Raw genomic sequence first — 27,656 nt, forward strand, 5'->3', positions numbered from 1 at the left:
ATCACTTACGAAACACAAATTCAAAACTAAAATTTTCAGAATTTCAAGATGGAAGCCGCAGAGCATTGTACTGCAAGCAGGTACCCTTCTGGGCATGTTTGTGCAGCCCCCTGCACACCAGATTTAAGTCTTGTCGGTGGGCATAACTTTGCTGCTGCTCACGGCTGATCTTTGCTTCAGATTTTGCTCAGGAACTAATTTCTGTTAAGGACAGAGTTTTGAGCAATTGAACTTACTTTATCAACTTTGTTTTCCTTTAAATCATAATAATATTCCTGGGATCACCTCAAACTCAGTTGGCCTGTGGTAGCCCATGTGTTTTGCCACTGGATGTATGCCCTGAGCTAGGGGGTAAAATGATTGCCCTGCCTGCAGGAGAAAGAGCCCCAATTTCCGTGTATGCGCCTGCCGTGCTCCTTCACACAAGGCAGGGATGTCTACTCAACGTGCTCAGCTGTTTTTAGGAGAAAACAGTATGTTTAAAACTCTGCGCATCATCTGTAGAAGCAATTCAATTGAGTTACCCTCTCATAAGATATTTACTTAAAGCAAATCAAAGTTATTCACTAAGACAAACAATCTAACACAGGCAACATTATCCATTGCAAAAAAGACTTTCTTCGACATCACTGATAGATGCTCGTGTCAATGAGAACATAAGATAATTCAGTAAAAACTCCACAAAACCCTAGTCCCCACTGGGTACTCCTACCAGCCATCAGAATCTAGGTGCCCAAAGTAGTTCATGTAGCGTGTTGGAAGTAGCAGAGGATTAGTTGAAAAAGGGAATCATGCATGGTGGCCACTAATAATGCAACATGATTGCAACAAAGGAAAATAAATTGCTATCTATAATCCTAAGTATCTTTTTGAGAGCGATTCCTAGAAAAATGAAAGACCCTTTCATTCTGCCAAGTTCCAAAATGGATTTCGATAAGCAGTTTGGCCTGGAGCTCAACTCTGGGGATGTGACAGAAGGGAGCTGAAATTAAGAAAATTTCATTCTGCTTCTAAGAGGGATGCAGTAGAGGAATTGAGTGGGAAGCTGGAGGCTGGATTATGGAAAAATGGCCAAGGGATTTTCTTTTTTTAATACAGAGATGTCTTGAATTCAGTGTTAAATTGTATGTGTTGCTATAGTAACAGGATGGTATGAAATGTTGATTGAGATCTAGCATCATCTTAACTAATTTCAGTGACCCTATTTCAAATAAGATCACATTCTGAGGTACTGGAAGTTAGGACTTCAACATGAATTTGGGGGGTGGGGACACAATTCAATCCCCCAAAATATGTATGGTAGCAATTATTATTAAATATATTTTATAAATATATGTCTTTGAAAAGAAAACCTCCTGAATCTTAGCAGATGACATTACTGCAGTGGCTGTTAGTGTGCCAACATCTGTACCATAGATGCACAGCTGAGCCTCCTCTGAAGACTTTCTCTGCCTTTCTGTGAAGATGTACCCATTCTGTGACGTGTCAGATGGAATGCTCAGCCGAGCGAGTCTCAAATAGCAGAACAGAGCAGGCTACAATATGCAGCCAGAATGTGGTCATCTCAAGTTGGCTACAAGGAAAGACTGGCCACTTAGCACATGTGGGGTAACTTTGCCTTGTAGGTATAGAAGGAATCTCAGTGGAGAAGAAAGCAAGAAATATTGAGTGACTATTGCAAATCTGATTCTTTTCTACCGTTTTAAAACTTGCTTTTTAAAACTTGTGTCCATTTATACTCCCTTCAATGTATTGTCTCAAGAATAAAAATGTTGGAAACTATTGTACTACACGACCTGTTTGATGAAAAGAGTGAACTGTTGGCTCTTTTCAGCACTATAGGGCTCTCCTTGTACACTTGAATTCTCACTTTGTCTGCCTGCAAACCAGACAGCTTCAAAACCCAGAGTCCAGGGCAGTCCGGCTCTGAATTAAGCAGTAATAACAGGAATTGTGTCTGGTCTGGAACTCCTGAGTAAAGGTTTTGCAGATTTTTGCAGCAAGACAAAAGCAGCTTGTGAGCATGTGAGCCACTAGATGGCGCACTATGCTCACATTGATCCTGTGGAAGTTCAGTGCAACCAGAATCTGAGTGGCTTCAGGGGCTGGCTTATCCTCTAGGCACCCGCAAGCTGGCATTGCCTAAGCACCGCCCTGCCCCCACCCCGATACTTTAAGAAACCCAGGACCGCATTTTAATTTCTTTTAAAATCTGAAGGAAGAAAAGGAATATAATACTCCTGGATTATATATATCTTTATACTAATGCAGTTAGGAAATATGCATTTATATATGTAATATATGTGTTTAATATGTATAAAATATTTACACACACACACACACATAATTTTTAATAAAGTAAGGAACCCAAAGTGAAAGCAAAGTGTCTAGGGCCCATGAAAGTCCCAATATGGCCCTGACTTGTTTCTCTGCCTCACAATTTGTAGTGTGGATCAAAAATGTCAGTGAAACTTAGTGCAGTTCTCAGGAAGCATCTCTCCTTGTGGGCATCTTTCAAGATGCATGCATTTAACTCCATAAGTTCCGTTCTCATTCACAGGTCCTCTTGATTTCACCTCCTAAATATCTCTCCAATCCGTCACCTTCCCTGTATACCCATGCTGCTACTTTAGTCCAGGCTACTGGTACCTTTCTCTTGGACTTTTATAATAGCCTCCTACCAATCTCTGCTTCCAGCCCCTTCTATAGGCAGCCAGAGGCACTTTCCAAAAAATCAGATCTGATCATGTCTGTTTTTGCTTTAATCCCAAACCTTCCATGACTCTCCACTGTGCTCTCTCAAGTTGTGGGGGGTGGAGGGTGGGGCAATTTTCAAGGAAAAAGGCAAGATAATTCACTGGAGCACAGAAAGAAAACAGAACTTCTATCTATATTTACCTTTAATCTGATCCTTTAAACATTTCTGTTTTGTGTATGCTTTATTTACGCAATATATGTGCATTCTTTATACACATGTACGTATATTGGGAAAGGTATGGGTTCTCAATGTTTTTTTTTTCTCACCAGAAGGATGCATCATCGAAGGTGTCTAGAGATCTTAAAATCACACATAAAGCCTTTCCTAACACATCAAACCTACCGTTAGCATCTTACCTGTTTAGTTCTAGCCACACAGGACATCCCACAGAGCTCTAAGCTCTTAAGCTTTCATCGATTTTCAAACGTTTCATGCGCAGGATATACCTCTCTAGTCATCACTGCTCACCTGATAAAATCCTCCTTTCCCTTCGGTACCCAGCCCCAGGGCTCTTATCTCTGCTGCCTCCTCTGGCTCCTCTGAGCGGTCCTGCTCTCTGTGTGGGGCCTTAGGGGTGCCATACTTATTTGTTTACATTTTCCCCCCTTTAAAGTATGATGAGATGTGGGTGTGGGTGTTTGTGTCTGCCTGTGCACAAGTATGCACAAGAAGCTTGCACTTTTCGAACAGCTATTAGATGCCCTTTCTATGTGTCATTTCAACTCATCTCTCATTTAGGTGACCAACTCGTCCTGATTTGCCTGGAACTCTCTAGGTTTTAGCTCTGAAATTCCTGTGTCCCAGGAAACTCCTCAGTCTCAGGCAAACCGGGATGGTTGGTCACTCTCTACGATAACTCCATTATATGATGAGAAAACTAGAGCTAAGAGAAGTTATAGAAACTTAGCTAAACACACAAGCTAATTAGTGCTAGGACCTGGTTGTGTCCCTCAGAAAATCAGTTTCTTTCTATCATAGCATGCTGCCTGTTCATGGCAGGGACCATGTCTTACTCAACTTTGCATTTTTATGCCTGTCATGATTCCTGCATATACCAAATATTTGATGGGTGAGTGAATGCATGAACTCTCCAACAGAGAATCATAACAGTCATTACATGGTGACATAGTGAGCTAACCAAGCCGTGTCTCTTCCCTCCCTATGATTCTGCATAGTCACAGAATGTTAGAAAACTGGGCTCAGAGAGGATACGTGACCTGACCAAGGTCACCCGTCCATAAGGTGGAGCAGGGACCAGACTCAGAGTTCCTGATTCAAACTCCAGGGGTCTTTCAAACAGAGCATGGACTGAAATAAACAGCAAGGCAGAGGAACTAGTGAGCTATTTTTTAACATCTAAATGAAGACACTAAGCAGCCCTGAATTGCCAGGATTTGCACTATTTAAAAAAAAATCCCAAGATTGGGACCTTTTCTTAAAATATAAATTAAAACAACCCTCTCAAAAAGAGGGCCCTCCATACCAGAAAGGAGTAGTACAGGAGCATGAAATGCGGTAAGTGCCACATTTATCGTCCAGGGGGAGCCTTTTTTCTTGTCAATCCTCCTCACTCTCACCCAAAACAATCAAGCCTTGGGTCCAAACTAACCTGGCATCTCCCAAATGGAAGGACTGTTTGGAGACCAAGTAACCAGGCACCGCCAGCCAGAGAAGAGGAAATGCCCTACGCCCACGGCTGCAGCTACTCTGAAATGCCCATTTATCTCCATTTTCTATGAGCGTCTCTTGGCTTCCAGGCTACGCTTGTGCTTTGTCCCAGGCCTTTATTGACCTCTGATTCTGAGGGGAAGCTCTGCCCCAGGGCAAATGGGAATTTCAACGCACTATAGAAAACATGGGTTCCTCTAGGACCACTGGCTGATCTCAGCATCTTGACTCCAGAGAAGTATGGCCTCAAATCTCGCCTCCTATCCCTCCAAAGAACAAAAGCAGCCCAGAGGCAACCATGGGGCCAATACTAGTGACTGAGGGATGAAAAGCTGATGACATTTCCTTCTTTTCTTTCTGGATCTGCCATCAAGGCTCTTTCATGGGAAAGATGGGAGGGAAGAAAATGAAGCTTTGTCTTTGTATTCCACCCCCACCCCTACCCCAATCTGTCAGGCTGCAGGCTGCCCACTGAGGCTACCCCTGGGAATGTTCCAGATGCTTATAAATAGCTGGGGAAGCAGGGTGGCTCAGCTACTGTAACAGAGAAATTCTTAGCCCTCATGGGATCTGTGAGCTGCCAAAGTGATTAGCCCTGGGGTGACAGTGCCGAGGTGAAAGGTGAGCAGAGGACACGTATTCTCAGCACCCCCAGTCAGCGAGAATGTTGTTTCTGAGCACCGCTTAGCTAATGTCTCCCACGGTCTCCTCTGAAACGGTGTTCTGGAGCTTTGAGGAAGAGTGTGACAGTGGTGGCCCAAGGACCCCTGGACTGATTGCTACTGGCACAGACCTCGGGAGAGTTTACTTGGAACCTGCCCTGAGAACGCGAACTTGGATTCACCTTAGCAATAAGTGCTCAGGAATGTGCTGAAATTGCTACCAGCTCCTTGGAGAAACAGACACCGGAACACTGGGAGGGACCAAGAGAGACCTCCCTCACCTCACCCCAGCTCCCGGAGGTCCTCACCCGTTATCGGGCAGGGTCATAGGTTAGCTCCACCCTCATGGGGACTGGAAGCCAGCAGAGGTAGCTCAGTGCTGGTTTGAATGCGGCCGAGTCTTCCGCTACTGCAGCATCTCTGTGTAGTCAATTGTGTCCTTTACCTTGGTCTGCGACAGTTACCTTAGCTCTTCCGACCACAGGAGTACGTCATGCCATGTGCCTGGTTTTGCGATGAACGCTGATAAATCAGGGGTAAAAAAGACAGCCTGTTCCCTTAGGCGTTATCTAATCCAGTCGGGGGTGAAGGTGAGGCCCGGCACTGCCCGCCTGTGACTTAACTGGAGAGAGGTAAAGCCGAGGGGCCATAGACATCCCTCAGAGGGGTATCTAAGCTGGTAGAGGGGATGGGGCAGCTTTCCTGGAAGTGCTGAGACGGGGACACGAAGGAGAGTCACTTAATGTAGAGCAGAGAAGAGATGCGGGCAAGGGCAGCCCACATCCACAGCTCAGCGAGCAGGGGAGTGGGACGCTAGTTCACCGTTGTAGACCTACGTTTGTCACAGCGCCTCCTACTGCACGGAGGACCTGCTCAATAATTGCTTGTTGAAAGAACACCCCAAAGGCCTGGGAGGGCACCTGAAAGGTTTGGCTCAGTGGGTGTGGAGCCAACGTGTGTGTCTCTGGGGAATGGGGCGAGGGTGGGGAGCTGTACCCGGAGTAGAGGCTGGGGAAGGAAGCGGGGGTCAGATTGGGGTGCCCGGGAAGCCATGTGTGGGGATTTTACTCTATTCTGAGGGCCATGCCAGGGGAGCGGGTAGAAGTGTGGACTTGCCTGATCCATCCTATCCTGTCTCTGCCCGTCCTCTTCCCCTTAGGAGACGACAGACTACAGAGCCTGCGTGACGCCTTCAAGCATTAACATTCTCTAGTTTAGCTCTTTTCTTACACCCTAGATGTCTGTTTTTTTAAAAAACAAAACAAAACAGAACCAAAAAACCCCCAAAATAAAACCCTCTCCATTGTATTGTAGAAACGGAGAACAAGAACCCACTGGACGGTGACCTGGTGCCGCAAAGCAGCCGAGCCATTGCCTATCCCTCCGCTGCCAGCTTTCAACAGTGTCCCATTGTGCGCTGAGATTTAACTGGGGTCCTCAAGAACACGCATTTCTGACTTTAATTCTGCACAGGATTTAAATTCACCTCAGCCCACCAGATGTCGCTAATGACTCACATTTTGGTCACTGTGGCAGAGGCGTCTTTCTGTCGACAAATTATTCCCAAAGCGTCCAATGTGCACCATGTGCTGGGCTGGGCACTTTGTAGATAAAAAATTCCTCCCTTCAGATTATTCTAAGGATAAAAGAAGGTTATTTCCCATAAAGGATAAAGTTTGTCTTTGGCTGTGCAATGGAAAAATTGAATTGAAAATCTGTAACCATTTTAAAAAGTTCGTTTCGAGGGCCTATTACTGCATGTATTGTAGGCATATTGCATTTCATCTTGGCTAACTGCAGCCTCCAGGATCTGTGATGACAAGATTATAACTCATATTTCTGAATTTATTCTGGGAAGAAAAGCCTGAATGAGAAGGCATGAAATGAATCTGTGAAGTCAAAGTCGAAGGTGTGATTGACAGAGGAAGTGTCAAGAGCCACAGTTGGTGGCCCAAGATGACCTGCTGCTCAACGGGGTGGTATATGTTTGGTGAAATTTAGAGGGTTCTGTTCTTGGAACGTGGACCTGGAGGCTTGAAGGGTCATTATTGAGCTTGAATCAACTCAAAGCACATACTCATTGCCTGCAACGCCTCAGCTTTCACCTTTGACCCTGGTGAGTACAAGATGTGGGTGGGGCTTAAGCTGTAGCACGTCTAGCATGCAAGCTAGATCTGCTGTAAAGAAACTCCTATGGGCTCCAGTCCATGTCTCGGGGACATCTCGAACGGAATACTTCTCAAACCGAGCTCTTGATATTCCCTTTCACACCTGCTACTTCCATGGTCTTTTTCCTAACAATGAGTTGCAATTCCATCATTCCAGTTTCTCAAGCCGAAATCCTAGAGTTAACCTTAACTCCTCTCTTTGCCCACATTCGATCCATCGGCAAATGCTGTCAAACCTACCTTTCAGATAGATGGAGAATTGTTCTACATCACCACCCGCTGCCACCGACCAGCGGAAACTGACACGGTATCTCGCTTGGGTTATGCCAATAGCTTCCTAACTGATGGCTCTGCTTCCGTCTTCGCCCCTCTTTGGTCAGTTGAAAGATCAGCAGCCAGACAGTGATCTTGTTGAAACGCAAATCACGTCCTATCACTCTTTGCTTGAAATCTTCCAGTGGCTTCTCCTCTGAGTTAGAGGAAACATCCAGGTTCTGTGTGGCCTGGCCATGTTACCTCTGGCTTCCAGCCTCGCCAGGCTCCTTGTTAGTCCTTAAAACCTTTAGGATCTTTGCACTTGCTCTTCTCCCTGCCCGCAGTGCTTTTCCCTCAGATATTTGCATGGTTGGCTCCTTCCCTTCCAGTCTTGTCAGCAAGGCTATACTGGTTTCCTGGGACCGCCATAACAAAGTACCACACACTGGGTGGACAAGTCAATAGAAATGCATCGTCTCACAGTTCCGAAGGCTGAGGTGGGAAATTAAGGTGTCGGAAGGTTTGCTGTCTCCTGAGGGCTGTGAAGGAAGGAGGTGCTCCAGGCCTCTCCGCTTGGCTTGTAGATGCCTGTCCAGGTCACATGCAGTCTCCCTGTATATGTCTCCAAATTTACCATTCTAACAAGGGTGCCAGTCATACTAGATTCAGGGCCCCACATAATGACTTCATTTTAACTCGATAACCTTTGTAAAAGACCTTATTTCCAAATCAGATCACATGCCAAGGTTTTGGGGGTTAGAACCTCAACATGTGAATTTTGAGGGGACACAGTTCAACCCATAACGAAGGTCTTTCCAGGCTGTCCTACCCAACACTTCACCCACTTTTCTGGCACTCTCCAAGCCCCTCGTTTTAGCTTTTTTCTTCTTAGAAACTTCTTATCATGTAGTGTGCTACTACTGCATGTTTTACTTATCTGTCTTGTTTATTGTCTATCTCTCCAACTGGATTGAAGCCCATAAAGGAAGGCATCTCTGTTATGCTCATGTCTGTTTTCCCATCACCTAGAACAGTACCTGGCACGTAGTAGGCACTCAAGATATGGAGCTGATGAAGTCTGTTGCAGATTAATATTAGCCTACAGGAAAGAGAGGGAGAGGGAGGAGAAGAGGGAGAGAGAGGAAGAGAAAGTTATAAATGCTTATACTGACTGTCTCTACATAAAACCAGGGAAAATTCCCTCCAACCACAGAAGATACAACTAAGGCACAGTAAGCTTCTGTCCTTCTGAGTCTCATGTCAGAAATTATGATGCTTCTGTGTTGCTACCAGGAAGCCCAAAGCTTGTGAGGTGGAGCTGCTGTCCAGGTTCCTGGGCCTGTGGTGGACACAGAGAGGCAACAGGGAGAGCCTTGGCGTGGGGCCAGGGAGAAGCTCTTCTGGGAGCATCATTGAGTCCTCACAGAGGTGGCCCTGGATCAGATGTGAACAGGCCCAGGAGTGGATCAGCCTTTTTTCTTCCTGAGTATTAATATGTCAATGACAACAGTCCTGCCAACATCAGTATCACCCCCAACTCTGCAGGCTCTAGGCAGACATCTTTGTTCAGATCAGTCAGCAAACATTTAGGGAGTCATTGCTTTTTCCCAGCGTCATGCAAGTATGTGGGGATTCAAGAGGAAATCTCATATTTGCATCTCACTAAATTTAGCACGTACAGAGGACTCTCGTGTGCGTTGTCTATTTCCTCAACAGCCCTGTGGCACAGATGTTGCTGATTGACTTGTTAGACAATTGAGAGACTAAGGGCAAGAGAAGTAACTTGCCCGCAATAGAGTAGAATTATGGGTGCGAATCATCTGGCGTGCATCCAGTATTCATCAGCAGCAGCATTATCATTTGAGTACTCACTATGTACCAGAAATTATACTAAGCACTGTACATGTATTTTCTCATGTTATTTCTCATACAACCTTTCGAGGGAGTTGGAATTTTAACCCTCGTTTTATGAGGTGCAGAAATAACAAATAACATCGAGGTGGAAACTTTTGCCAGTTCTCCCAACTCTTAAATGTCTGAGCCTGTTTTGCACCTGGCAGTCTGGCTGCAGAGGCCGCACTGCTGATCCTGTTCCTCACCCCATTCCCCCAGCCGGCCCACGCTGGGTGGGTGGGCGGCAAGACAATGCAGGGCGGTTCCCCAAAGAGTAAGGGTGGGACCTGCTGCAGGAATTCAGAGATAAGGGGGTTCAGTGTGGGGTCACCCAGGAGGGCTTGGGAATGGATGAGCTTGGCTTGGGTGGTCCTGGGCACCACATATCCAAGGGGTGAAAAAGAGACTGAGGGGCCAGACGTGAGTGCTGGGTCCAGGCCAGGAGCCTGGGTGAGACGGCGTGGGGGAGGGGAGGGGCAGATGGCCGGAGCCGGAAGTACAGTGACAGCAGGGTACAGTTTACTCTTACTGTGCACCCCTGTTACCTTCGGGAGGCAGTAGCTTAATACTCGGAAGTGGGCGCTGCTGCGTTGATCCCAGGGCCTTTATTCGGTTGTTTATTGCAGGCATGCGCCCCTGGCAGGACTGTGGAGTCAGCATGGGGCACAGGACAGGAAGGGGCCGGGCGCTCCTTTCCGACGTCCACCCACTGCCTTTTCCCTTCCAGCTTGAGGCCCAGCCCAGGTCAATTGAATACAAAGGAGCATGCACAGTTCTTATTTCCCACAGCTGCCAAGTCACTTCCTTCGACAAAACAAAAGTAATTAGCTCCAGCAATCACAGATCTGCACCGGCTTTCCTAACGGCCAGGCCTGAAGGACCTCAGAGGTCTCCTGGTACAGCCCTCATCTGATGCACGAATTGCTAGTTGGTTCGAGGTCTGTTTGCACATCTCTAGGGAGGAAGAGCTCACCATACTTAAGGCAATTCTGGTGGCTTGGGCTCCTCCAGTGAGGCGTCTGCCAACCCGCTATCAGTGTATCCTTATCAGTCTAGCTTCAAGATTTAATACCTTGCAAGTAGCAAATAAACCTCACATATACTTATTTCGCAAATGTTTGGTGCATGTCGTTTTCAATAGGCATTTTCATTAGTAAGAATCAATCTCTTTACCTTTAGAATACTACTTTAAAGGGGGTCCCAAATTATTCGTGTCCTGGGGACATCCACCTGAACTCTGTGACCCTGAGCAGATACGTAGAGGCCAGAATGTGAAGAACGTGTGTGCAGGAGAGAGAGGTATAGGTCTACAGCCTGAGAGGTGCTATTGAAGGATTTTTGAGCTGGGAAAAACACGATCAGATTTGTGTTTTAGGAAAAAAAAAATTTTTTTTGAGAACAGTTTGGAGATTATCTGGGGGGAAATTTAGCCAAGAGGGAGGGAGAGTAGGTGGAAGGGTGCTGAAATGATTGACGTAACGGACAGCAAGGCTCACTGTGCAGGCTCTGGGGGACGGTGCAGCTGGGAGATGGGCAGGTGGCGTTGGGTGGGGAGTCAGGAGCGTGCCTGTGGTTCAGGCTGGGCTGGGTGGTGACATCACTCGCCCTGGGAGACTGGAGAAAGAGCCTTCACAGTTATGAGACACCAGAGAGCCACTGATGCTGCGGGACGTGGGGAAGAGCTTGCCGCTGCCTCAAGTCTCCCGTGTGGGCTGATTGCGGCTGAGACTTCAGTCTCTCTGCGGAGGTGGGTTTTTTTTTTGTCGTTGTTGTTTTGTTTTGTTTTGTTAGTGTCAGAATTCCAAGAACAAGTGTCTGTTACAGGGATTTTCTCAGAATGCTATGATTTTCATTCAAGTTCTAACTAGAAATTCCAGCCTCGAACCACACACAGACAACTTGGGAACCTTCAAAAGTCTGTGAGCAGGAAAGCAGCCAGGAGGAGAGGAGGGCTCAGCACCACTTCCGTGGCAGCGTCTCTCTCGGGCACACGGGGCTCCACGCTGGGGTGGCCTGCAGGTCTTCACCCTGGAGTGGAAGGGCCATATATGAGGAGGGCCAGGAAGGTCCTTCACCTCCAGGCTGGGCTGGAGCAAGAGATTCAGAAGGTGGCTGCACGGCTTACTGTGGGGCTACCCTGGTGAGGAGTGAAGCGACCTTGTGGCGGAAATGCCCTGAAAGCTGACCACAGGGAATCCTAACCGAGTCCCCCTGGAAGACCCCCAGTCCGAGGGAAGGGACGCATAGTTAGGAGCCACGGTAAGGCTGTGGAGTTGGCTCACTCCACCCGAGCAAAGGCCAAGTCACCATAAGGAAACGAAATCAAGAGCTGTGACTTGACCCGGCTCTGAGTGTGGCTGGAGCAGGGACCTTGGCTCATGTCCCCAGGAGCCCAGTGGACGCAGGAGCCCGGCCCGCACACAGCCTTGGGACCCAGCGCTTCTGCAGGCGTCTGGTGCATCAAGGGAGCGAGCTGCTTCTGCGAGGGGAGACATTCCCGTGCTGCAGCCTTCAGGACCAGGAATACTTTACCCAAGATTAGCACATCTAAAGCTTTAGGAACCTCGTTGGTTTAAGTGAATGGAAAACAAACACACAAGGGGATCCGCTGTGAGTCCAGGAAGACCTGAGAGAGCTGTTCCAGACGGGCAGCTCCGTCCCCGAACTATGATTCTGTAGTTAGTTCACCGGGGCCAGCACCAGAAAGTGCAGTTTGGGGTTTGAAAATATGAACAAGAACCAGCTGCTGAGGAGGTGGGAGCCTTCGTCTTCCCCTTCCCTGTACTGGGAATCCCAACGAAGAGAACCCCCACCTATTCTGAGCGTAGGGGACCTCCTTTTCTTCCCCTATTCCCTTCCAAAGCGGGGGGCATCAGGCTTCCTCTCCTGCGCCGCTGCAGGTCCCAGGCCCGCCCCCACGGAGGCAGTGATCACAGGATGAGGACAAACGGTAAAGCTCAGCGGTCCTCCTCCTCCTCCTCGCCCTGCTCCCCAGGGCCTCTGAGGCAACGAGCCCTCGGCTCTCCCCTCCCACTTTCCCTCGTTTCACAGAAGTGCCACTTCCTGGCAATGAAGAGCCCAAGAAAATCACCTTCTGGCCTCCTTCAGCTTTTCCCATGTCGAGACAAGCCCTTGGGGTGCATGTGGGACGTCAGGTAGTTTCATCCATCAGGTATTATGCAAAGCCAATATGATTGCCCACACGTGGGCTGAGGGAAAGGGCAGTTTATCAAGAAAAAAGTGTCCCGGGAGACTGTACTTCCTAGTCAGCTTAGGCTAAATTCTGCCGAGGTCAGCCCCCTTCCGCCCCCTGCTAATCGCAGGGGCTTCTAATGATAATGTTTTATTTCTTACTCAAGTGATACATTTTTTAGAGGCTGGAGACCCAGGTAGATGCCGACACCTTTACCTGGAACACTGCACGTCTCACAGCAGGAGATGTGGCCAGCATAGGCTACCTTGTAAAGCGTCAGTTTATAAACGCACAGGTCACTTTTCCCCCTTCTTTTCCCATTGAACAGAATAAGACATTTGGCCACTCCTGAGTTCAGTGCGGTGAGACACCTAATCCTCTTGCAGGGAGGGATCACCGCAGGCCAAAGGCCAAGTTCGACGCCAGTGAACAAGACGTGTAACCCTTCCTAGGGCGGGAGGGAGACGGTCAACGACCACAGTGTACATTCTCCATGTCTCCCCATTTCCGCTGAGCACGGTCACTACTCTCCTTACCACCCCACCCATGGCCTAGGCCATCACCACCAGGACCTGGAGCCTCCCTCAGGGTCTGGGCAGGTACGGAAGGGAGAGTTCCTGTCTCACCCCATGACTGCGTACTTGGGGTCTCCACATCCTAGAATGTGAGAAGACTGGCGCGATTTCCAACACAGGGTGTTTAGGTCGGCGACAACGGAACGGCAGTGTGAGTCAGGTGTCTGCGGGCTGCTTGGGAATTCTCTTCACCGACCTGTAGCTCTCTCAGTGGGCAAGTGATTTCTAAGTTCCAAACGACTGAACATAATATGCTGCCAGGACACAGGCCATGTAGCCCGCTACATCACACACAAAACAAGAAGCTATGAGGCATGAACAGTACCTTTAACGTAGTCTTATATTTGGAAAAGCAGTTTTAAAAAACACTTGAAAATACAAGATAAGGTAACAGTGACTTATATAAGTTTTCACCTTATATTGCTTGACCATTTCTACATATAAATTATTGCTTGCTAGCTTCGATAAATACACAGCACAGTCATATGTACAGAAGCAGAAAGCATGGAATCTGAGAAAGAAAATACTGTTAATGGCAATTCTGGTAATTCAACCAATGTTTCATATTTACCAGCTCTTATAAGGGTGGAAAACTACAAAGTGTAGTCCCTGAGAAGTTAGGTAGATACCCTGATTTCGGGTTTTCTATCTCCTAATTGTTAACGCAAGCTGACAATGTCACAGCAGTCCTAATCCATCAAACGTTAAAAGGCAAGAGTCCTTGCTTCAGGTCATCGATTTCATCCTGGTATTTAATAACCTTGTAATACGAATACAATAAATAGGCTATGCAAATAAATAGTACTCTGCTAAAAAACGTTTAGTATATACAGCTTTGCTTTATACAGTAGTACATTTTCATCTAACTTTTTGGCAATTTTTTTTTAAAAAAAACTTTGTTCCCCTACTAGTTTTAAGCACAATGGCCCACTCATTAATAAGCAGGCTGAAATTTTAAGGACATGTTTGAAGCATTTAAAAGAAACTCCATGTTACATAACTGCAGTGCCCCTGATTTTCCCCGTTTCAACATTTTTGCCGGGTCCTGAGAAGCTTGGAGTAGTTGTGCCATTTGGAAGCAAGAAGTTTGGGATCTGTGGTGTGTGTGACGGCTATCGCGAAGCAGCTGGGACGGGGGCCGCGGGGGAAGCCCAGCTCTGGGGATCCGAAGCCACTAGCACCCTCTCTCGCAGGCAGCAGTTTCTCTCACTCGGAGGCAGGTATGCCTGAGCGCAACGCCTTCTCCCTGCCGACACGGAGGGGTGGGTTTTTATTTTACCCTCGCGCTGAGTTCAATGTACACGCCATGTGACTTGTCTGCGGATAGCGGTCTAGGAAAATGAATTTATGCTACACATAATGAACGATACTAGAATAAAGGAAATGCAGGCCGTAATATCACTACAACCATTTGGCAATTGTACAGATTATAACAAAGAGTGAATCTGAAACGCTGAGTCTTTGGAGCATCTGCAAATGTATATGGGAAAAAAAAAAATTTCAGAAAGGTTGCAATTTTGCCTCTAGGAACTTGTCCTGCGCTAAGTTCTAAGCAGGGCAGGTTTGCTGGGCGTTGATGAACCCACAGACCCGCAGGCCTATCTGAGAGTCGTGCTGTAGCAAAAGGGACCCACTTCAAAGTGCCTGTGCCCCACTTGCCGGTGAAGGTGGCAGATTGCAGGTTTTCAGAGTGGAGCCTTTATGCGATCATAAAATCTAAAAAAGCTGAGAAGGAGCTTAGACGTCTTCCAGTCCACCCTTCTAGCCAGAATAAAACTATTCCAAAGTGGCCTTGGCAAGTATTTGGAGAAGGAATGTGGCCCATCCCTGACAGCAAGAGCTAAGTCCCCCAACAGCCCCCCACCCCACCTTCCCGCTGGACAGTGCAGAGTCCTTAGAGCTTCATGTTGAGCTAAATCTGGCTCCCACGATTCTGCCTTGAATTCTTTAATTCCAGATTTACGTCTTCTCAGAACTTCTGAAATTTCTGAGAGCTGCTCCCTGGGAAATCTCTGGAGAGAGTCATTAAATTTCAGAAAGGTTTGGAGATTTTGACATTCAGAAGATGGGAATGCAAAAGCAAATCTAAACTAAACAAAATCCTCTCTTCTCTTTGCTGGCCTGAGAGCCGCCCAACCACGGCTGAAGGACACGGTGGACACGCAGCATTTTCTCCCCAGCCTGTTTCCACCATACGCTCACTCCGCCAATCACAGTGTGGTTAAACATGATGTACAGGTGGCTTGTTCAGCCATGTACGAATCTGAATTCAGGTCTGTGCTGAAATAGTTCTCCACTGGAACAACTGAAATCATTTTAGATGGAACACTGTAGGTCTTCTATGAATAACAATTTAAACTGTAAAACATAAAGACAATGTCAAAAGGGTCTTACACGATTAGACTAGCGAGAAAAGACAAGAACACAGGTGTGTGCTGTATGCTCGCTCTGTCCTCAGTGATTGTGAAGCTTTCCCAGTGCTTGATCGGATGTGAGAGACATCTGCCTGCTCTGGTTCCGAGGTTCTTGTCTCCTCCAGTGGGTCTCATTCCGTTTCCAGTAGCCTGGAGCACTTCTGAGTAGAGCAGCCCAGGATGGTGCCTTTCTATAAAATCCTGCTCATTTTCAGGACTGAAGTGTTACATGCTGGGACAGGCTGAAACTCTTTGAAAGTCTTACCAAAAATCTTCTCCCCATGTTTCCTCCCAGGGATTTCTCAAGCTCAATAGGGTTCCTGAGCCCAGGAAACAACACTGCTCTCAAGGTGTCAGAAAGCATCAGGGAATGAGATGCTGATGAGACAAAAGGGAGCAGCTCTGTACAGGCACCTAAGAGCTGAACAGGCAGGAGTGGTGAGAGCTGCACCAGGATTCGCATGCATGGAAAATGAATGGACCTGATATCTACCTGGCAGGGATGGATTTCATTATTGTATCTCACAAGGTTTTTGTTCATTTGAAGGTCGAGGGAGTTCTAACCAGTTCTTGAGAATACCAAGAGTCTTATTTACTAGACGAGGCCTAACCTATAAGAATGGGCATTAAAAAAAGACTTAAAAGACTGAAAAAAAAAAAAAAAGACACATTATAGGAAGGCTCCCTGTCTTGGTTGGGAGATGAACTATAGGATTTGTAAGTGTCTAATAAAAATCAGACATTTGGCTGTTTTGAGGCTCTCTTAATTTGCTGTAAGACAGGCAATCACCACTATCTTAATACCTTGCTCCTCTCCAGGGAGCGCTCAGTGCTTCACCCATCCAATCCCATTTACCCTCCCTGGACTGGCTGCCATCATCACACCTTTGAGCAAGGAGCCTGCAGAAGACGTGCAAAACACCAGGGCGTCATCAGGCACAAGAACGCAGACCTCTGTGACTCTCTGTCACCACAATCAATAGTTATAGAGTGCCTACAGTGCATTAGGCATTATGCTCTTTCAAAAATCATATTGTTCCCAAAAGGAAGTGAGAGCCCATTTGCATGTGTAAAGAAAATCCCTAGAAATTAAACAGTGAGTCACTAAAGATTCCTATTTTTCATTAATGGCAAAACTTAGTCTAACTTGCCCATAGTTGCAAACCAGTTGTGCAGAAATGAATTTCACCTCTAAGCAGACATCCATAAGTGATTGTGGATGCAAAGAAATGCATGCCTTGACATTTCTCTTTTGGAAGTCAAAGCATAGATGTCACCTTCTGGTTCTCGCTAACTCCCTAGACACAAGTGGCTTTTGGTGATATCATAGTTTGTACAGATAGAGACCAGTCCTTCTCCCTGGAAATCTAGAGGTGCCATCACTACCTTCAGGTGTTCAAACAAGCTACTTCTTTGACAGCCTAAAAACACACGCTTACTGAAATATTTGGTCACTGTATAACAAGACGTGTTCCCTTGTCTTGACGCTGGCATATCTCAAACTGAAAAACTGGATGGGATCGAAGACATCTGCAGAAGAAACCAGACTTCTCCATTTCAGAATGCTTCTGACTCTTCTGCCTTCTCGTTCTAAAAGCAGCGAGGAGAGGCCTCTCCCCATCTCTGGTGGCTGACATCACTTCCTGAGCACGTTTTGGTTGGCTTTCCTGCGTATGTCTTGCAATTTACTGATAAAACTCAGCAACTTTTTTTCTCACAGGAAAGTGACGTGCTTGGTTGGCATCGACATTTCTGTAGCTCAAAGTGCTGCAGTTACAGGCGAGGCGAGGCTTGGGGCAGCAGGGCTTACACCCGGGGCTCGATCCTGTGTGAGAGCTCAAACAGGGCCTGCTGGCTGTCAATGACATACAGGTGATTAACGTAGGATTTTAACTCCTGGTGCTCTTTTGGAGACATCTCACCTCCTAATTTTTGGAGGGAAAAAAGGCAGTCAATCTCATGAGAGTAGTAATGCTATTTCTAAATACCAGTGAAAACTGACATTAAGGCTTAGAGTAAATGCACTAGGCAGACTCTCGTTAGTCAGAATCGCAGAGGAGATTTCTTTATCCTGACAGTGGAGTTGCTTTTTCACTCAGACTAGGTTCCTCGGGTCAGGTAATTAGACCGGCAAGGCACTTGTTTTACCAACACACTTACATGGCATTTATTCCCTAACATTACATCGTTCGTAGTGACTACATTAGTCTCCTCCTCTACAGAATGAGAAACAGCACAGACACACGGCAAGTGAGTGGCAGAGCAGGACTGAAACCCAGACCTCCGTGGTCTGAGGTCCCATGTCACAACAATTGCCTGTTTACGTGGCTTTCACTGGCTCTTTATCTCAGTGTGGAACTGTTGAAATCACTGCTAATCTAACGAGTGCATGGACACAATAGCTCTTTGTTGTTGTTGTTGTTATTGTTGATTTTGTATAATCCTCTGGCGTCCTTATTTTTTGGAAAGAAAATAAGGGACCAATTGAATGAACAGATATCATAGAACTGAACTTAAGTTACGGTTACCAGGCGAAATAGGTTCTGAAAGTATCAGATGGGCTAACACTGACCCAGGTAAGGACCAGGCAAGGCGGCTTTCCACTCCCAAGTGCAGGGTGGTTAAAAAATCAAAGGCCACAACACGTGGCTTTGGTGCACTGTGAACGCATGTGTCACACTGGTGACAACTCTGATAAGGAAGCAGAGCTAACGCAGTCTGCACAATGGAGCAAGCCCACTTTCCATAGTCAAAAACATACAAAACCCTCCCCCTCCAAAAATCGCTGCTTACTGGTTTCAAAAAGTAAAAGCACCAGGAGTTAAACTTTTTACCATCCCGCTTGTTTAAAAGTGGCCAAAAAGCTGTGTCATTCTAGAACGTCTTCTCTAGAAGCCACTAAGGGACCACTTTTGGTTTAGTAAATGTTGCTTTAGACGACACGATGCTACAAAGATAACCTTGTTGTTAAATTTTTGGCCTTAAAAAGATGATAGAATGACAACTGACACCTGCATGCACTTTATGAGTGGTTTGATTAACACTATTTTATTTCAAATGCTGAGATTGGTTTACTATGCCTATATAAACTATCAAAATGAATTTAGATAATGAGTCCCAAACCCAATTTTTAAAGATACAGAAATACAGAACACAAACGGGCCTGAGAATTATTTAAACTTCTCCTTTGCTTTGTGCTATGAAGACTTATTCTCTGGTGATGGGAGGTTCAAGACAGGGTCAAAGCCAGACAAAACAGTGTAACCTTCCCGTCCACACTTGCCGTATATATCAACCACAGTCCCTTGGTGAAACTGAGGTCTTAGAATTAGCTGAGCACCTGTAAATGCTTGGGAAGCAAAGGAGGATGGAAGAAATATGAACTCGTCAGTAACATTAAGCTAGTACATTTGAATGAATCTCCGTGACAATGTTATCACTGCATTGTACTTGTGTACTTAATGGAGAATCATGTAAGTACATACCAAATGGTATTAATTGGTGTGAATATTTAGAAAATCAAGTCCTGTATTTATAATTCTTGTTTTCAAACAGCAACTTTGTAATTCATACAGAAGTTCAATTGCTTTGTTGGGGGACAAAACTGCCAGCCAAGACCAGCTCAGACAGGAAAAAGATTCTTAAGAATATGCACCTATCCTCAGGAAGTGGGACTTTGATTTTTCTTTTCTCTCTCTCTCTCTCTCTCTCTTTCTCTCTCTCTCTCTCTCTCTCTCTCTCTCTGTATTGTTGAAAAAATAGTTTTACAGTGAGGATGCATTATTTAGCAAAGTAAGTTTTACTCACTGGTTACCTTTGATTGATTTATAATTACTGAATTCAACTTTCTGTTTTTTAAATTGTCTGTTGTATCTATAGAATCTACACAAGGCAAAGGAAAGGGTATGGGCCAGGAAGTTAGACTTGGTTTGAATAATGGTTGAATGAGGTAACCTTTCTGAGCTGCCTCTGCTCTATACCCATAGAATTAATCTCTGTTCACCAATCACCAATACTGGTGTCCCCTTGGCCATGTGAAAGCTCCTTGAACTCAATAAGGTTGATTTCCTTCCTTCCTGCAATGTTTTAACATAATTTAAACATAATGTAAATTATGCCTGAGATTTAAAAAGGAACAATATTCTTATACACATTAGTCTCAGTGGGGAGTCTACGAAAGTGCTCAGAAAAATACTTTCTCAGTGAAAGGCAGCTCCAGACAGGAAGTTTTTGTTGGAAAGGAGGAAAGATCCTGGAAGGCTGTGCTAGGCACTTTTACGAACTATATTCCTGTTCCAGGAAGGCTTCAACCAAGGAGGTTAGGGGCCGGGTCACCCCTGATAAACCCACTGGTAACTCTGCGCCAATGGGCAAGCAAACAAGACTTTCTAGGTTGGGGTGAGGTGGGAGATTCCAATTGTCCGAAGTCACTTGGTACAGTGTGAACCTGCGGCCATGAGTCGATAGAAATCTGCTGTAACTTGTCTTCCTCTGCATCTCAAACACACGGCGATAAAACAAGGGAGGACATAGTAAATGCACACAATGTGCATATTATACTTTATAATCCATTTAAAGTTATTTCTACCAAATACTTGTGACATGGTCACAGTCCGTACCACTGTATGGTAAATTTACATTTCACGCTGACTTCAATTACTCACCAAACTGGTTAGTCCTGCAGTGTCTCAGCGTTCGGACAGTGTCTGCAATCATATGCTGGAAGGCAGAGCGGGAAACATATCAGTGGATGATCATTTAGGGTGTTGCTGAAGCAGCGTGCCTGCTTGGAATGAAGGATATTCACAACCTTGGGTGTAATTTGGAGCTGGACTTAACTTTAATTGATAATATTGAGCTTAATCCTGGTCCATAGAAATGGTGGCTCCCAAACCTGGTTGCACGGCTTCTACCTGGGCCACGGGAAAAACACTGCAAAGAAATGCAGCTCTCCCACGCCCCCCGTCTACCTGTCCGAATTTGCTTTGGCTTTTCACTACAGGGGATGTTTGACCTTCTCTCCACGAGGCCTGAGATCGCCCTTCTGAACTTGGGAGGCACCATTCTCAACGTTCTCACTGTCTTTGTACAATGCAGACTGGCTTTGTGTTGTAGCTGCTGTGGAAGTTTTCTCCTCCTCTAGACCAGGTGCCACCAGAGGACTTTGCATGCCTGGCACCTACCGTGTATCACACACGTTGACTCACACACGCTTGCTAAACAGAGGTAGGAAGTTTTGTGGAATTAATGATTCAAGTATCTCAAATGGCGACAGGAAGTGAGACAGTCATGAAAGACACACATTTTCTAAAACAGCCAAATCTTTGCAAAGGTTGTTTTCCGTTTGTAATTTACATTCCCTGCTATAGTCTTCAGTGTTCTACTTTAATTTCTTTCTTTAAAGTTCTCACTGATCTCCAGGCAAAACTGTTCTTAAACTCACAGCTACTTTTGACAAGCTCCCATCACCTCGTACTTATGGGCCTGCAACCACCTTCTGAGCTATATCATTTTCGATTTTCCATGATGAAGGAAAGAGAGCATTCAGGGCAAGACCATCCTTCACTAGAGTTCCTCCTCTATGGCTGCCAGAGTAATCTCCACACACTGTCCCAGTCCTGAGGAAAATCTGCAGTGACTCCCTAATTGGTTTCACATCAAAATCTAAACATCGTCCTATTATTCGAGAACCAACATTGTTCATTATCTGGTGCTTCAAACATACCCTAGGGAGTCAACACCTTTCGTGTCTCCCCCTGCCCCACACACACACAGGAAACACAAGCCTGTTCATACGCAGCACACCCTCGGTAAATTATTGCTAAAAAAAATGTTAATACTAATTTTTTTTTTACTTAAAACTGGCAGAACTACAGAAACTGTATTTGAACATGACTCACGTATTAAATTGTTCTCACAGCTGTATTTTTACTGTATTTCTACTCAATAGTGGGAAATTAAATAGGACAGTGGTTATAGCAGTAGTTCGAGTTGCATTTGTCAAGGAAATGAGACCTGACTCATGTCTGCGAATGTATTGTTAAATTTCCTTCCCCAAATTTGCCACTATTCCCAGGACAGTTCCCTCGTTGTTTTAGGCTATGGCGTCACGTCGATTTCTATCATATGCCATTTGCGCAGCTCATGCAAGGCCTGAGCTGATGCAAGGCCCAGTACTGAGTCCAGCTTTGAAACCTGAGTGCTGATCCTCATTTGTAGGTTTTCTGCAGGGGTTGAGAGTGTGATAAAAGATGATGCTCTTAACGTTGAGGGGCAAAGAAAAAGGGAAAGCATTTATTTCTTTACTATTTCATAGTTTGAGACAGAAACACGTAGAGTTGCTGAGGCAGCAGAGGGAATGATGGAAAATCATTTTAGACTCAATAAGATTTCTGAGTTTTCATGTCATCTGACTTAATGTGTTGGCCTGTGTCAGCCAGATAAAGATAATGCACTGAATTATCTGCTAGCTGGCTTAAGCTAATATCCATCATGAGGAACTGGCTCCTCACAAGTTAATTCAGTTACATTCTATGGGTTCATTATTGTGAAAAATGATCCTGGTTTTGCTTAAGTGGAACCCTGTCCTTTGCTAAGAAACATTCCTCGAAAATACTGACTCTGCTAGGAAATTCAATATCATTCTCTGCATCCAAGTATAACACGGGGCTGTGTATAATATAAAATAGATCTCTGTCCTTCTAGAAAATTTCAGCTTCACCCCATCTTCTCTGTGCAAGGAGGAGGTCAGTGTGAGGTGTGCCATATGCTTTGAGGACCAGAAACACACTGATAATACAAAATCTACTCTCTTCAGAAAAGAGGTGCCAGCACGTGCCTGCTATGCAAGTGCATGTACTTATCTGCTAGTCGCCCTTCTCATAAATGTTTTCTGCAGGAATTTAAAATAGAATATTACTTATTTATGCCATGCTAGTTCCTGAAACTTTCTTAAAGTATGAAGGATACAGACAATTATTGGCCCTAATAGAAGCACTATCAGGTAGACTTTCTTTGTTTCAGTCCCAATGGTTAGTTTGAAGTCTTGGCATATATGAAAGCAAGACCTTGGACTACATTAGCTGGCATCAAAAGGCTTCTACTGGGTCACTGGGGAGAGCAGGGGGAAGGCCAGAGATGCCGGCCAGGATGAAAGGGAGACGTGTGCAGGGATCTTTCCGTTGCTCTTTCCCACGGGTGCCTTTATCCAATTGTTCTCTCACGCTGGTGGCACTATCTGAGGGAAAATTATGCAGTGAACTTAACCAAACCACTGGCTCACTTCAGAGACAAAGGTCGGCCACCTGTCTGCCTTTAACAACAGACAAGAGTCAGCTTATATGAGCACAACTGTTCTCTCGCGTCCCCTCTGGTCTGTCACAGGGAAAGTTTCTAGACCTTTATAGGGGATTCCACGTGGCATGCCACGCCTCATCCCACATCTTCGCACGTGCTCTCCAAAGCTTATCTGGCGTTCTTAACCTGATGCGTTGGCCAGGATTTGAAGTAAACGTGGACCAAAGGCTTCATATTCCTGCAATCATTTCATTAACAGCAAACATTGGGGATTAATCTGCCTAGAGACCAGTTAGTGCCTATAGCCTTTGGCTGCAAACCAGTGCCCTGCTGTGATCTTCAGAACATTACATAGTGACAAAGAGCAAATCTCTAAAGAATAAGAACAAAAAAGCCAACACTTGAACCATTTCCAGCTGTGATGGTTTGACTACAGTAACTAAAATAACTGAACTCTGATTCCAAAGCACTTAGTGCAGAGAGAGACTTGAAAAGTTATAGGCATATCCACTTTAAAAATAACTCGCCATAAAGCAATGATTAAAATGGACCTGTGGCGAGATGTTCTAAGACGTCGGTCTTCCGGATACTAGGCGCTTGGGTTTTCAAGCTGTACAGTGGTCCTGTGCTGTCTCAACCTCTATATGGTGAGTTAACCTGATGATTAGAACAGGACACTCATAAGGCAAAGGTCAGATGCCAAACCTCATTTGGATTCACTGGTTTGTATTGTTCTTTGGTCATGGTCTGCGGCCCCCGCCTCACTCAGCTTTCTTCCAAATGCCTGACCCAGTCACACAGGGGACCAGAGGTCAGTTTCTGAGAGAGTTCACACAAATTCATTACCATCACTAAAAAGGTCACTCAAAGGTCAGGATCTATGGACAGGGGTCACTGGCATCATTTTGAACCATGAAGGATAGTTTGATCTCTGACTAAAATTCATCTGTCAGAAATCTATTCTTCTCACCGTCCACTGGGTCTCTCTGGAGCACTCCTGTTTTACACGTGCTCAGTGCTTACAGGCACTTCCCCCTCTGCCCTAAGAGAAGGCTGGCAGGAAAGGCTGGGAGGAGTCCACTGCAAGACAAAGCCCCTGGGAATGTCCTGGGAATAATTCAGGAAGAGGCATTTCAGTAACTTGTAAGAAAAGACTGACCAGGGACCCCTTTCTTGTGGGCAAGGGGGGGCACTTTGTAGGCTCTCTCCACACTGGCACCATCTGTCCACAGGCTGATAAAAGGGCCGTCCCTCCTCTCAAATGCAGACCCTACGAATTCTACCTTCATATCCAAGCTGGGAGTATTGTGGGGTGGACACATCTCCCCAGAAGGAAAGCTTTCTCCGGTGCCTGGGAAGCAGTACACGTCAGGACAAAGACAGAGATGCCTCTACAGCAGTAAAACTGAACCCCGAGAGCATGAATGCCTCCTGACAAGGACCTTTATGGTTTTATTTATGGTTCAATAACATACACTCAATTGCTGATGTTAGTCTAATGAAGTTCCATTTTTCAAAAATAAAACGCAGATTTTTATATTTGGTTCTCCAAAACTTGCTAGCATACTTATTTTTAATTGGAATACATTTTATTGACAATGCACAACATGCAGCAAATAAGCTCCTGGAAATCACCATGCATTCAATGGAGAAAAGGGCTTAATCCATTTGTTTCTTGGAGCAAGAAAGAAAAGCGTAGAAATAATGAAGTTTACCTACCAGCTTTTCAAAATTGACAAGATTATCCAAAAATGTCTTATTCCCTTCATGAATAAATGTTACATCTGAAAATTAAAAACAAAAAGATATATGTACCATTAGAAATGGATCATGAATCAGGGCTGACAAAGTCTAGATGCAGTGCAAGTTATTAATTTTTCTTAAACATTAGGGATTATTCCAGGCATATGAGAAGGCAATTTGAAACTGAATCTGTATATTACTAGAAGTGAAAGGGCATAATTTATAGGTGCGTGAGGAGGAAAAATTATATCATTAATGCAAACATTGCACTTACGCCGAAGTGTATGACTTTGACCTGCTTCATATAAACTAACGCTATTCCATAACTTAACCAGTCCATTACGTTTCTAGGCCAGAACATTGAGCAGAAAAGAATATCCAGGAACAATAGGATTTTAATATCTACGTGTTTGTTTTTGAAGAATCCCTGGTAAATTATAGGGAACCTGCTTTACTTAAAATGTTCATATTTAGATTTAGATGTTTAAATTAAGATTTTTGGTTCTCAAAGCCAGTGCCTGATTTTTGTATCAGAAGTGAGTGAGGAAACACACAGGTTTGAAAACGGCAATGTTTCTGACACAACTGAATCAGAAGAAAGAAAGTGTCACTGATGAAAATAAGCTAAGGAAAGTAGGACGAAGGTACATTATCGGAGGAGGGAAAGTTACACTTGGTTTGAGCCTCGCAGCATTTAAAGTGACAGAAGATATGGAAATACGAACCTTTTTGGTTGCAATAAACACGAATGCCTCCTCAGGAGAGAGAGATTTGGGAATTAGTTACAATAAAAACAGCCGCTAAAACTCTGGGAATGGATGACGGAATCTCAGATCGGAGAGCCAATGAGTGAGTATTAATTAGGGAATCCACATAGACAAGAATCAGAGTAAGAAATATATTACAAACAACTTGAAGAGCATGAAAATAATCATGTTATAGCACAGACACAGAGGGCCCCCAAATGAAAATAATTTTCAAAAATCGATTAAAGTAACCTGATGTATAAGAGGGAAAAGAATAGCTTAAAATGCCAACAAATAGAAAGGGAAAGCATTTGTACTTAATCAAGACTTAATTCTGCCGGTTCCCACGGGGGCAATTATGAGCTAGGTGCTCCATAAACCTGCCTACAACACACTCGTCCACCTAACTTTGACTTCCCACCAGGGGGCGACACTGGTTACATAGTTTACAGGACACACTGATGAACTTCCCCAAAGGCATCCCTGACGTAGCTTCCAGAAAGGACTGCAACATTTCCCTGTGCTTTTTTCTTTTCATTTTCTTTCTTTCCTTCTTTCTTTCTTTAACTGATATCCTAGCAGGAAAATAATTCACAATTACACCATCACCTAACAAACTATCTGATTATTTTATTATCTTTCGTAATTTTGCTTGCAGAAAAGAATGATAAGTTTTCATTCTGTGACACAATATTTAGGAAAGAGTAGTCAACAGTTATTTTTTTACCTTTTCGTATAGCAAATAAAGCACCATGTGCACTCCATCTACGTTAAACGCCACCTGGAAACCTAGTCTCCCCTAATTCTCTGAGAATTTGGATTACAAACGCCCTCTCAGAGTCCATTTCCCTAGCGTTACAAGGTTTGTCATCTCCTTCCTATGCTCCCGAGAATGACGATGCGGGGTGATGGCAATAATGACAGCTTATGTTTACTAACAGCGTCAGAAATGGCATTAACTCATTTAATCCTCACAAAAAAAACTCTCAGGTAAAGCCCTAGCAGGAAAGAATGTGAAGAAACTCTGGTCCAAAGAACATGCACAGCTGACCCATGATCACAGCACTAAATGTCACAGCCAGGATTCAAACCAGGGCGCCAGTTTCCTCTCGCCACTGTGTCTCTCTGGGGTTTCACCAGCTGAAAGGACCTGGACATTTCTTACAACCTGTTATAGTCAACTTGCTGAATTTACGGCCTAGGGGGTGTCTCTGTAACTCTTAAAAGTGCTTCCTTCATCACTCCCTTCATCTATTCCCTCCAGACCTAGGTCTCCTGTCTTCCTGGGTGGCCTCACTTAACCTCAACTCTCAGGGACTCCATCAGGTCAGCTGATGAGGATGGCTGCTCTTTTGATGGCCCAGGCTATCAGGCTGGTGCTGGCGTGAGGATAAGACAGGGAAAGTGCGTCTGGCCAGGTGGGGAGGGAGGAGAGGCTGGAAGAGGCTGCCGCCCAGGAGACGGGGGATCAAGTGGCTGAAGATTTTGACACAGTTGAATGGCAAGTGTGAGAGAGAGAAACCAACAGGTGGTTGAGCTCAAAAAATGGGATCTTAGAACTTAAGTTGCAGGCTATGGAGTGGTTCAGGTGCGGGAAAACGAGCACCTACGAGGCCCCTTTCATCTGGAGACATCTGAACACACTCCGAATGCTCCCTGGAATAGAACTGCCGGGTGAGATGACTCCGTTTGAAGAGATGGCAAGTAAAAGGGGAAGAAGAAACCTACAAACACCCCGCCACTCTTTTTATTTAAATATCCCAACAAAACTGCAAGAGTAATCTCCACTTTAAGATACGTACACAGCCCACCATGAAGACCTCAGTTTATCTTCAAACACCTGTTGATTATTCATTCTGTTGGAAGGGACTCCCATCTCCAAAAACACCACTAGATACAGACTATTTGGCTGCTCAGCTGCCTCCTTTCCCTGACACTTATTTAGGGTTGCCCCACTTTCTAATCGGATACCACACCACTGTTCAGGGGAGAATAAATCAAAAGCCAAGAAATTCAACTGGAAAACAGGAAAGCTGATGGCTGCCAGGATCCTCAGGTTATGTTTTTACTCACTAATCTGCAGGTTTCCTGGGCACTGACTACCTCAAAGAATGAAACATGGGATACCTAATCCTCCTTGGCACCCAAGGAGTTCAATTTGGTCCTTCTCGTCTAGGTAAAAGAAACCCAAAGTAGGAAGCACAAGGGAGGGGTGGGGAGAGTTTTCATTAAAAAATTAGTTCCTCCAAAGTGGTTTATTGCAACTTTTACAATAATTTTGCATT

General features: G+C 45.2%; 1 protein-coding gene across 3 annotated transcripts in view; it reads right to left on the minus strand.

Moving 5' to 3' along the window:
* Positions 1-13,494: 13,494 nt before the first annotated feature.
* Positions 13,495-27,656, minus strand: part of RAPGEF5 (Rap guanine nucleotide exchange factor 5) — a 200,780-nt gene continuing 186,618 nt past the window's right edge. For all 3 annotated transcript variants that reach the window (XM_039862520.1, XM_039862521.1, XM_039862522.1), the window contains 3 exons: positions 24,602-24,666; positions 20,251-20,305; positions 13,495-17,511 (listed from right to left, as the gene is read on the minus strand). In XM_039862520.1, coding sequence (XP_039718454.1) covers positions 17,393-17,511; positions 20,251-20,305; positions 24,602-24,666 — 239 coding nt within the window. In that variant the 3' untranslated portion in view covers positions 13,495-17,392. The remainder of the gene's footprint in view (positions 17,512-20,250; positions 20,306-24,601; positions 24,667-27,656) is intronic.

This window comes from Pteropus medius, unplaced genomic scaffold (genome assembly GCF_902729225.1).
Source record: "Pteropus medius unplaced genomic scaffold, Ma_sr-lr_union100, whole genome shotgun sequence".
Classification (NCBI taxonomy): Eukaryota; Metazoa; Chordata; class Mammalia; order Chiroptera; family Pteropodidae; genus Pteropus; species Pteropus medius.